Source organism: Rhincodon typus, chromosome 6 (assembly GCF_021869965.1).
Source record: "Rhincodon typus isolate 14 chromosome 6, sRhiTyp1.1, whole genome shotgun sequence".
Classification (NCBI taxonomy): domain Eukaryota; kingdom Metazoa; phylum Chordata; class Chondrichthyes; order Orectolobiformes; family Rhincodontidae; genus Rhincodon; species Rhincodon typus.
In genome coordinates this window covers 45,496,794-45,508,832 of record NC_063337.1, presented here as the reverse complement: position 1 = coordinate 45,508,832, position 12,039 = coordinate 45,496,794, and the positions used below count along the sequence as shown (strand labels likewise).

The 12,039-nt window shown below is 40.7% G+C and overlaps 1 protein-coding gene across 3 annotated transcripts in view; it reads left to right on the top strand.

Moving 5' to 3' along the window:
- Nucleotides 1-12,039, top strand: part of LOC109932600 (coiled-coil domain-containing protein 138) — a 93,456-nt gene that overhangs the window by 20,504 nt on the left and 60,913 nt on the right. For all 3 annotated transcript variants that reach the window (XM_048598364.1, XM_048598365.1, XM_020531751.2), the window contains one exon: nt 9,196-9,317. In XM_048598364.1, the coding sequence (XP_048454321.1) occupies nt 9,196-9,317 (122 nt within the window). The remainder of the gene's footprint in view (nt 1-9,195; nt 9,318-12,039) is intronic.

Sequence of the window (12,039 nt, the reverse complement as noted above, 5' to 3'; positions counted from 1 at the left end):
CTACAAACCTTGCATCACATCGGCACTGCGATTAGTGTATCATATTACTCATTTGTGTGATAGGCAGAACATCATTTTGGCTTTTTGGCAGCATCCTGTCATTGGCAAACACCACTTGGATTGCTACTATGAAGTAGCTGCATGAAACGGCTAATTTCACCTGTCACTCAAACTTTTGAGATACTTCCAAGCTAATCTTAGATAAACTAGACATGAGGTACCATTCATGAGTTTGCATGACATGCAGCAAGAAATTAGTAGATTTGCACAGTGATCAAACGGCTTGGGCCTATTTACAAAGTTGCTGATGATACCAATCTTATAATGGAACAAAAGGAGTTCTAACATTTATGCTGACCAGCTGCAGGCTTGAAGTAGACAACAGTCGAAAACCCCCTGATCAGTTTCTCAATTGGGACATTGAAGAAAATGAATTCATAATAAAATTCCCAAGATGCTTCTACAGAAATTTACGCTGAGATGCATTCTAATCTTTAGGCAAAGGTAAAGGTTTTAAAGATCCTCTTTAAAGAAGAAGTGGAAGGTGGAACTTCTGGAGATTATGGCCTAGGCATCTGTGGTAGAGTAATTAAAATCAGGGATATTCACATGGCCAGAATTTGAAGAGCATAATTATTTTGGAAGGTCTAAATGAGATTACAGAAATAGTCAGAGGTTGAGTAAGATGGGCACGTTGCACGTGTTCAAATTTAGAAGAATGAGAGGTAACCTTATTGCAACATACAAAATGCTTAGGGGACTTGACAGACTGGATGCGGAAAGTTTGTTTCACTTTGCTGGAGAGCCGAGGAGGGCATAATCTCAGAATAAGGGGTCACAAATTAAAGACAGAATGAGGAGGAATTTTTTTTCTCTCAGAAGGTAGTGAATCTGTGGAATTCTTTACTGCAGAGGACTGTCGAGGCTGAGTCACTAAGTATATTCAAGGCTGAGATAGACAGATTTTTAATCAGTAGGGGGATCGGGGGGTATAGGAATAAAGCAGGAAGGTCAAGTTGGGAATCGTCTGGTCAGACACGATCTCATTGAGTGGCGGATCTGATTTGATGGACTGAATGACCTACAGCAGATAAACTGAGATAAGGGTGGAGTTGGAGGAGGTGGAAATGTACTCTTGACACTTGCGTGGGTATGTAGTAGGAAGCTAATCCTGGTGTTAGATATGACACGGGTTATGAACAATCTGATTTAGCCTCAGACAGTTGCCTGAGAGAGGGATGAAGTTAATAGCTAGAGGATTGAGTTTGTCATAGACTGAAATCGGTGAAAAATGCTCAGAGGTTAGAGATGAGCAAACAATAGGAGTTCATCTGCAACTGAGAGTGTTGCCTGTCATGCCATTACGAAGTTCAACAGCATTTTGGATTTTGCCACTAGGAGCATATTGTATTGTCGTTGAAGCAATGATAAAAGTTTACATTGTAGTGGTTATGGAACAGTGAGGTTTTGAGTGCTCCACATTTACAGTCATTCAGGTCATTGGTTGTGTAAAGCAAGAACCATTGGGATGATGGTAAGAAGTGGAAATTATAGTTAGAAAGCAGAACTCTAAGATATTGAATATTTAGCAAGTTGAGCAAAGAATAAAGGTTTAAGTTATTCTGTGAAAAATAAAATTTTAATAGATGAATGGGGAAAATGTTTTCTCTGATTTACAAGTCAGAATGAATGGATTGATCAATTTAAAATGATCACAAAGAGACAGAGGTTTGGGAGTCATTGGGTTGTTGGAATATCAAATGTATTGCTCCAAGAAAAACCTGTGGGAGGGACAATGCTTTTATGATAGAAATTGAGTAACATTTGAAGCAGAAGATGCTTTATGGAGAGAGCTCAGATCGGAATTGATTTTGAATTGCTCTAATCAAGAGGCAGCACAATAGATTATATGATCATCTTCTGTGCTTCTCAATGCCTCTGCTTTCACCACTTTCCCTCCCAGAATCATGATAACATTTCTTTTGTCCTACCAATCCCACCACCCTCCATATTTATAGGAACATTCTCCCCCACTTCTGCCAGTTGCGAACCGATGCCACCACCAAACCTAAATTCCCCCCTCCTCTCTTTTTAGCGTTCTGAAGGGTCATTGTTTCTGGAGTTGTCGAGTCCAGAGGCATGAAGAGTATTTAGTTAGGTGGGATATTGATGTATCAGAACCGTGCCATCTTTTCATCTCCATCAGATCTCCATCAGAAATAAGAAGGCTGGAGCCACACCTTGTCACCCCACTGCCAATAAAGGCCCTTAAAATATCGATTAATGATGAGTGAAGGGCTTATTCCCACCTGGCCCGCAATTATTTCAGCTCCAAGTGGGAGGAGAAAGAGTCACCTTATCCAACTGCTTAACCAGGATGGACAGGTTGTCTTGACCTGCACTAATCTGTACACGATTGAGTGACTGTATGTACGGCAAGGAGGTGACTGCTGAGACCCATCCCCAATCCAATCAACTTTTCCATTGTCGCTTCTCCCACCCGAGAGTCTGGGCATGTTGTACCAGCATCAGTCATGTCTCCTGTATAGCACTAAAGAGTTCTGAAGCTGCAGCCTCTGAGTGATCAGCAGTTCTTGGTGGCCACAACTTTAACTACAGGTGTCCTGATACCAGATGAAAGCCACCAGTCAGGAGCCTGATTGTTTGGTGATCCAGCAGGCTTTTGCATCCTGACAAGGTTACTGTGTCCCAGTCTCTCCCACTTCTGGACTTCAGACGAAAATGGGAAGGTACCATCCATGGTTGTGCTTATTGTTTTTCACATTTCAGTTACTCAAGTTGGATGTGATTATGCAGTTTTGAATCAAGCCAGATGATGGTGCTCTCCTCAAATGTCAGTACAGTAGTTTCGCACCATTGATTTCTCAATTAGGTTTGAGTGGGTATTAGATTGTATTTGTATGTCTTTTGAGAATTTATTATTTAAACATAAGGGTGTTATATATAAAGAAGGGAATACTTTTTTGGTATTGTTGCTTGATTGTCCTGATTCAACTGCATTGGGAGTCAATCATAACAACTCGTTTCCCTCTTGCAAGCTTGATATCTACTTCCTGTGTTATTTTAAACTTCAAAAAAGTGCCATAATTATTATAACTGACAACTTATCCTATCATTCATATTTCCTCTGCTTTTATGTATGGCCTCATACTGGCCTCATGTTTCATTCATTGTTTTTAAGGGGCAAAGAATATGGGGAAACTGAAGAAGAACATAGGAGAAATGTAGATTAAATGTCGACAAAAATGGAAAGATGCAAGGCAACATGGAGCAATAAGGGCAAGAATGTGAGGAATGGAAGTGAGACAAATATAGGGAGATGGGAAGAGTGAGGGCAGAGGGAGAGAAGAGCAGAGTGTCAGGGAGAACAGAATGGCAGGATAGATTGAAGAGATGCAGCAAGATATCGAAAAATTGAAGGAGTGGAGAAACCAATAGAGAAGATTGGGATCAAGAGATATAGAACAAGAGAGAAGGGACAATAGCAAGTGGTTTTGTTACGCAAAATCTGTTTTTTAGTAGTGAGTGCAGGTAGTAATGAAGTTGCATTTTTAATTTTCCTTAAAAGTAAATTACTGAAGTTGATTTTAAGATGAACTTTGCAGAACTGGGAAATGGTGAGCACAGTAAAGAACAGATTGTATTTTTCCAGGGATAACATTGTAAAGCTAGGTGGATTGGGGCTGTGTGCTTCATTTGCCAGCCTGTTGAAAGGCAATTAACAATTTTTGAGAGGAAGCATGGAAAATCTTTAATCCTTGGAGGAAATGATATTGCAGCAGCGAACTGGTATAGTATGACTCAGAATTCTATATAAGAGGAGGAAGGCTCAAGAATCACCTTATGAATAGACAAGCAGTAGCCAGTGAAATGTGATCTGTGAATGCTGGAGTAGCTGTGGAGTGGAGACTGAGACTACGGGGATTACAGGGACAGTGCATTGGATTTCCTGGAACCCATTATGGTGTAACTGACATTAAGCATGGTGATTCTGGATATGGGGATTTGCTATTGCGAATTAGAGTTGATTAGCAATGACGAACAGCCTCAATGGGACATATGCGTATCCTTGGTAATGAGGTGAGACAAATGTGAGGAACGAGGTACTGGGAGACAGCAAAGGCAAAAATCTTCACTGTAGCATATACCAACAAACATTAAGCTTCCTAGAAATGGCAGAGCAATTTCATGGTGATTGGCACCTGCACTGTGTTCCCTCATTGAGGATCACCTCAGGCTTCATAAGTGACATTGGCATACACCACCAGTAGTTGTAAACAACAAAGTAACTCTGACACAAAAACAGAAGTTGCTGGAAAAGCTCAGCAGGTCTGGCAGCATCTGTGGAGAAAATGTCAGAGTTACCGTTTCAGGTCCGGTGACCCTTCCTCAGAACTCAAGTAACTTGAGTTCACAGAACTCAAAGTAACTCTGACCATCTTCACATCCAGGTCATTCCAATGATTGGTGGGTGACTAAATGGTATTTCTAAAGTGGTTGGTCATCATTGCACAAGGCAATTCAGGAATACATCATTCAGGAAGGTAGCATATTGCCAGTTCCAAACAGGGCAACATGGGTAGAGGGGCATTGGGATTTGCCTCCATTGCTGGATTAAGGTGCAATTGATTATACCAATATGGCCATCAGGGCAGATTCCTCAGTTGAAATGGATTTCACTGTTTCAATGTCATTCTGGTCCAAGGGTAGGGGGATGGTTCTGTGTGGATGCTCTGAGGGTTGGTGTATGATTTTTTTCAGGCAAGATTAGGCACAGTACCATGCAGTTAGAATGACTCCTTCATTCTTGGGGAATTGCAGTTGCTGCAGCTATGGGATCCAGAAGAGTTTGTGATGGCTATCAGGGAATGAGAAATAACCACTTAAGATGTACTACTATCTCCTTTGCATGACCCAGGAAGGGAGCATAGAGGTTCCATAACCGATGCAGTTCCAGTGCCTTGAGCAGTTAGGTGGTGCCTTAAAAAACCCTCCCTCAAAGTGCTTTCTTATTGTGCTAGTCTGCTGTGCTCTTCATGACATGTGGACCCTGAAGTGGTGATATGTAGGAGCTGCACGTTCTCTTGGAAGAAGAGGCTGAGGCAATGGAGGTTGGTGCCTATGCATTACAAGACATTCCATGGGTCTGGATCAACAGTCAAAGTTTTGATCAAGATGGCAGGGAAGCTCAGGCAGCTCTAATTTAGACACCTCACTTTGGAATGCACCTAGCATTCATCCCATGAAACCCAGTTTCATCTAAGTGACACAGCATGCCCATAATGCACACAACACTGAACACTTCCATTCTTTCCTTGCGTTGAAAGATAAACGAGTTGCCACTAGTCACATATATACCCTGAACACACGACTTTGCATCATTCTTCCACTTCATTTTCCTTGATGTATTGAAAAATGTATACAACAGCATTTTTTTTGTCATTATTGTTTAACTTAAATACAACTTATTGCAAAAGTTTAAATTTTGGTTTATATGATTTAAAGTATAATTTTTGGTTTTAAGAATTAATTTTTAATAGTTAATGAATGGAAACAGCATATTAAGATTAGCATCCCTGAAATAAATTCAGTTCAAACAAGCTTAGAGTTGGTTACTGTTAAAAAGGTAACTTGTGTTGGTCTAGCAAGTTCAGATTTGATGTCAAAAATGCTGATTGGCTGGTAGAAAACAAAGAATAAGGATAATTGTATCTTTGTCTGATTGGCAGGATGTAATGAATGAAGTCCCACAGTGGTCTGTGTTGGGACCTCAACTTTTTATAATTTAGATCAATTGCTTAAATGAGGGGAGAGAAGGCCTGGTGGCTAAATTCACAGATGATGCAAAAATAGGTTAGGACAGAATGTTCTTATGTCAGAATGACATAAAATGTCAAAAAGACTTAACGAGTTTGTAGATGGATATAGATTGGAGTACTTTGTGAGAAACTATGAAGTTGCTCTTGATGACCTTTTGTTTCATTTGAGTCTTCTCCACAATTTAACAAGGTTTTGACTGATCTGATTGTAGCCTCAACTGTATTCCGACCTACCAGATGTCTTTTGACTTCCTTCTTAGAACAGAATTAATCTAATTCTGCATTTTAAATATTCAATGACCCTGCCTCCAACTTTGGAGAAGAGCGTTCCAAAGACTCTCAACCTTCTGAGAAAAAATAATCTACACATCTCAGACATAAATGGGTGACCCATTATTTTTGAATAGTGTCACCTAGTTCTAATCTCTCCACAAGGGGAGACATCCTTTCAGCAACCACCCTGTCAAATTTCCTCAGGATCTTCTACATTTCATTGAGATCGCACCTCATTCTTCTAAACCCCAAAGGATACAGGAAGAACCAGTCCAACATTTCTGCATAAGTCACCCATACCTGGTATTAGTTCGTGAACTTTTTTTTTCACTGCCTGTAATACATTAACATCCTTCCTTAAATAAGGAGACCAAAACTGTACACAATACTCCAGATTTGGTCTCGCAAATGCATTGTATAGCTGCAGCAAAACATCCCTACTTTTATATCCCATTCCATTTGCCTTCCTAATTGCTTGCAGTTCCTGCATACTAATCTTCTGTGATTCATTTACCAGAACACTTAAATTCCTCTATACCTCTGAATTCTGCAGTCTCTGGATAGGACTCTAATAACACCTATTGCTCATCTATTTTACCACAGTATATAAAGGGAGTGTGTTAACAGATGGTCTTTGTATGAAGAAGTAAAACACAAATATTATTGTCCAATAGCTGAAGTCTTTGGGTCACAATCAGAGTGGTATATTGATGTGTTTGTAGTTATAGTTAAGCTAGACCAGGTCACAAATGTAACAACCAAGTTGGAATCAAATATCCTCAGTGTAGGTCATGTCTATCAGACAGACTTCTGAAAATAATATGCTGAAGTCATTGTACATGATTCCTGGATAAGGGCAGAAATGCTACTTTTGTATTTTGCAGTGCTATTAATATACTCTTAATTCAACCTGTAATTATAGACTTGAATGACAAGTGTTGATCATAACAACCAACAAAGTTAGATTCAAGTAAGTAGTGAGTTTGAGACCTTCACGGCAAATTGGAATTGGTGAGTTCCTGAATATCAGGCAGAGTAGTTGAATACAATTACCATCTCGCAGTTTTGTGGCATGAATGCTACCTACTTGCTTGATGACATTACTGATTTCTTTGGCAAATATAACTTCACAACTTAGTTTCAAAGGTAACAATTTGCAGTATATTTTTAAATTCCTTTTTTTTGTAAAATGTACCAAGGTTTTTCAAGGAATAATATACAACAAATTAGATGAGAGCTGTGTTGGTGATATTAGGGCTGATGGCTTAAAGCTTGATCAGCAGTTATTTTTAAGGAGCAACTCTCTTAAAGGTAAGCACAGAGTTTTATACCGAATCACAGAGGCAGAAGGAAACCATTTGATCCATCGTGCCTACCGGGCTTGTTAAATAAGCATCATTAAATCGCAGTGCCAATCTCCTGCTTTATCTGCATATCCATGCACAATATTTTTATCCAAATAATCATTCAGTGCCCTCTTAAATGCCTCCATTTTATGAAGGGAAGGCCAGAGCTTCAGGCCCAGGCAGCTGATGGCTTGGTCACCGATGGTGGAACAAATTAAATTGGTCTTGCTTAAGAAGCCAGAATTATTTCAGCATAGACATTTAGTAGGGTTTTGAGCCTAAAAGAAATTACAAAAGATAGAGGCAATGTTATGGAGGGGTTTGAAATTGAGTTTCAATTTCTAAATCAAGGTATTGTTCGACAAGGAGTCGACGTAGGCCATTGATTACTATCACTGTTCGTTGTTTTATATATCTTATTGTAATGGCACAGTTTTATTTAGGCTATCAATGTGGGTTTAATTCCATTCTGCCCAGGAGAAGCAACATCCAAGATCTGAGGAGATGAATCTGGTGACTGATAACTGAGGAAGAGTGTTGGGGAAAGATGTCAGAAAGCCAGAAAGTTGAGCGTATGATTATCAGATCATGTTGAAATATATTCAATCAGAATCTGAACATGACATGATTTTCTTCTGGCAGTTACTAACTATAGAAGATGCTCAGATTGCTCACTGAAAGCACAACTCAGAACAATTTAAATAATTTATTGCCATCAATGACTTAGTTGCAAACAATTTCTAACACCCTTCTAAACAGGTCTGATGATGTCCATAGGATAAACATGCCTGTTCTTTGCTCTTTGATTTCTTACAGTGACTTAGAACAATGTGACATTGTTTGGGCGGTGGAGATTTCAGAAGTATTTATTTTAGATTGAGTAGTTTTCCAATGTTATTTGTTGTTTTTGTAGAGCTAGTTAGTGTTACACGTTAAAATAATACCCCCTTGGTTGTCATTTGCTGCAAACAGGAATTTTATGGTCAGAACTCAAAGCATTGACAGGAAAACACAGCTGGTGTTGAGAGCTCCAGCTGCAGTTCCCGGAGATCTTATGCAGATATGCAGACAGCAGCATTTATAAGACAAATTATCTTAATTTATATATTGAATTAGTAATGTCTCTGAGAGCTGATCAGTTTCTTTATTCAATGATAAAAGCAACCTATCCACTTGGAAGAAATTGGAATAAGTTTTTTTGAAAAAGTTGTGTAGCTATATGTTTATTTGCAGTAGCTTTGGATAAAATTAATGTTATTGGTCTAGTTTTATGCTGGATTTTCATTGTGGATTGGAATCTTTTTCTTTAATAGATGAACTCTTATACTTTGGTCAAATAACATAATCAACAATAATAGATGGTCAGTATTTGTTGCCCCACCTAAATTGGTTCTTTTGAAGTGTGATGCTGTAGATATAACTCTGGAATTCTAAGAATGTAATTTTGATTATGTTACCTTTAGGACATGTGCCGTTATGATATTGTGTCAGAACATACGGTGTGAACCTTCCAAACCACCTTAACGGTTATATAGTTACTTTTTTAAGTGTAGGCAAAGCAACATTGATTTTTTTCCAGTGACTTTTAAACATGGACGTAAATCAGTTATTGTATACCTAGGTGATACTGTAATTAGATGCACACCTGGTTTTCATGCTTGTGTTATTTCAATATAAAGTTGGCTAACTGTTATAATTTGTATTTTAAACAGCCTATAACTTCATTAAACTTACAGGGTTAATGATGGTTATGACGATGCTTATAGCTCAGATCAAGTATTAGAAGGATACTTCAGTGAGGAAGAGCCCACATTGCATGCAAGACAAGATACTGGAACACTTTTTTTCACAGAAACTGGTTAGTACTGATGAGACTTGAACTTGTTTTACATTGATGTCTGTCATGATGCTTTGTTTTTGTTCAGTTCTTGGTTTGGCAGGATGATGGGAACAATGTGTTCTCAAAGGGCATAAAGAAAAATGGCATACAAACAAATGAGTTGCCGTAATTTTTTTCCCCTGTATGGTCAAACAATTTTTGTGGTGTACTCAATCTTTAACTCAGTTTCTACTGATTGCCAATGTCATGTTATGGGTCGGTGTGACTCTAGCCTTGATTTTGAGCCAGTCGCTCAACTTGGGTGTGCCCTGTATGAAGGAGAAGATTGAACAGTTTTGCCAAGCTTCTGCGCCCATCAAGAAAATATGTATTTCAAGTCTGTAGATTAAAAACATGTTATATCTCATAAGGTTGTTAAATTGTAAAGAATATTGAGAAGCTGCTGTAGATTCCTCTCTGTATCTGCTCTTATTAAATTCAGCCACTAAATTTGTGTGAGTTTCATTGAACCTGATGACACCAAAATAAATTTCAATTTGGTAGCCTTTGTTAGTACAGGCTACACATTAAAAAAAAGACAAAGAATGGTCATACTGCTGGATTATTTCTTTTTGTTTGAAGGAGAGGATCTGTAGCAATCAATAGGGCAAGACCATCTGGTCAGCAGCAGAGACGGCAATGACTGTGGTGTAATTTGCATGCTAACCATTTTATGTTGCAGTCTTTTCACCTTTGATGCTGACTGCAGCAGGGATTTAGTAACTGACAGTGTTGGAATACCAAGTGGTGAGGGTAATTCCAGTGAATCCACATTCGTCTTTTCTCATTAAATGAAGACATGTTCTGTTTTTAAAATGGAACCATCTTTTCTGACAACAGGACAACCTTCCCTCTCCAATGATGCTCGTTTCTTCTGTAACCCAATCAATATTCCTCACCTTCCAAAAATGCACAACTTTCTCAACTCCTTGGCAAAACTCATTCCATCCTCAGAGATAGTAAGAACTGCCAATGCTGGAGTCTGAGATAACACAGTGGGGAGCTGGAGGAACACAGCAGGCCAGGCAGCATCAGAGGAGCAGGAAAGCTGACGTTTCGGGTCGGGACCCTTCTTCAGAAATGGGGGAGGGGAAGGGGGCTCTGAAATAAATAGAGGTGGGGAGGATGGTGAGACTCCAGGAAGGAGTGAGAGGTATTAGAGATGGTCCAGTGAACTTGAGGTTGGGGTGGAAGGTGTTAGTAAAGTTGATGAACTGTTCAAGCTCCTCGTGGGAGCACAAGGGGGTGCTGATGCAGTCATCGATGTAACGGAGGAAGAGGTGGGGGATAGTGCCGGTGTAGCGGCGGAAGAGGGACTGTTCCACGTATCCTATGAAGAAGCAGGCATAGCTTGGGCCCATGCGGGTACCCATGGCCACCCCCTTAGTCTGTAGAAAGTGGGAGGAGTTGAAAGAGAAGTTATTAAGGGTAAGGACGAGTTCAGTTAAGCAGATAAGGTGTCGGTGGAGGGAGACTGGTTGGGCCTGCGGGAGAGGAAGAAGCGGAGGGCTTTTAGGTTATCTGCATGGGGAATGCAAGTGTACAGTGTACACCTCCCAGTCGTGAACCACTTCAACTCCCCCTCCCACTCCCTGGACGACATGTCCATCCTGGGCCTCCTCCAGTGTCACAGTGATGCCACCCGGAAACTGGACGAACAGCACCTCATATCCCGCCTTGGAAGTCTACAACCCAATGGCCTCAATGTGGACTTTACTAGCTTCAAAATCTCCCCACACCCTGACCTCATCCCAAGACCAGCCCCCCCTCTCATCCCGCCCTCATTGACCTGTCTGTGTTCTCTCCCACCTATCCACTACTCCCACCTCACTGACCAAACCCCACCATCACCTAGCTACATTCACCTTTACTAGCTTCATCCCTGCCTCCTTGACTGGTCCGTCTTCTCTCCCACCTATCCGCTTCCCATTTATTTCAGAGCCCCCTTCCCCTCCCCCATTTCTGAAGAAGAGTCCCGATCCGAAACGTCAGCTTTCCTGCTCCTCTGATGCTGCCTGGCCTGCTGTGTTCCTCCAGCTCCACACTGTGTCGTCCCATCCTCAGATCTGCCATTTCCCAACAATAATAGCCATCCTTTAGTACTCTAGTCCCTTTCTCATTCCAGAAGTGTTAATTCACACGCTTAACCATGCCCACCCTTCACCATTCCCACAGTCCCAACAAAGCTGACTCTTCCGGTACAGGACAGGAGCAAGCTGCTCTCAATCATCTGAAGTGGAAAATCTACATTGTTTCATGCCCGTATGAGTGTGAGTTAGCATCAGTGGACAGTAGCACACAGCTTGGCACAGCATGCAGCAAATTTATACATTCTTTTCTGACACTGGAGCCAGGGTCTCTTGAGCTGTCCACTGGTACTGAACTCCATAAAGATGTCAGTCCAGGCTGTCTTTTTCGGTAGGGATGGCCTCTTGTTGGTATCTTTTGGAAACATTCAATCCCTTCTCTCCTGGTCAGCCCGCAGGACAACCTCGAGGAAAGTAACACTCTAGTTTGGAGCCACTTTTTCGATGATCTCAGACATTTCCAGGGGTTGCATGAAGTTGACCAATACAGGTTGAGTGATGTGCCTGGCTCACAGAGTGAAGTTCTATCTGGGTATCTTTTAAATATGGCTCCTGGAAGTTGGAACCTGCCAGCTTCCAGCGGGTATCAGATCTTTCTGCCCATCTCCTTGTAA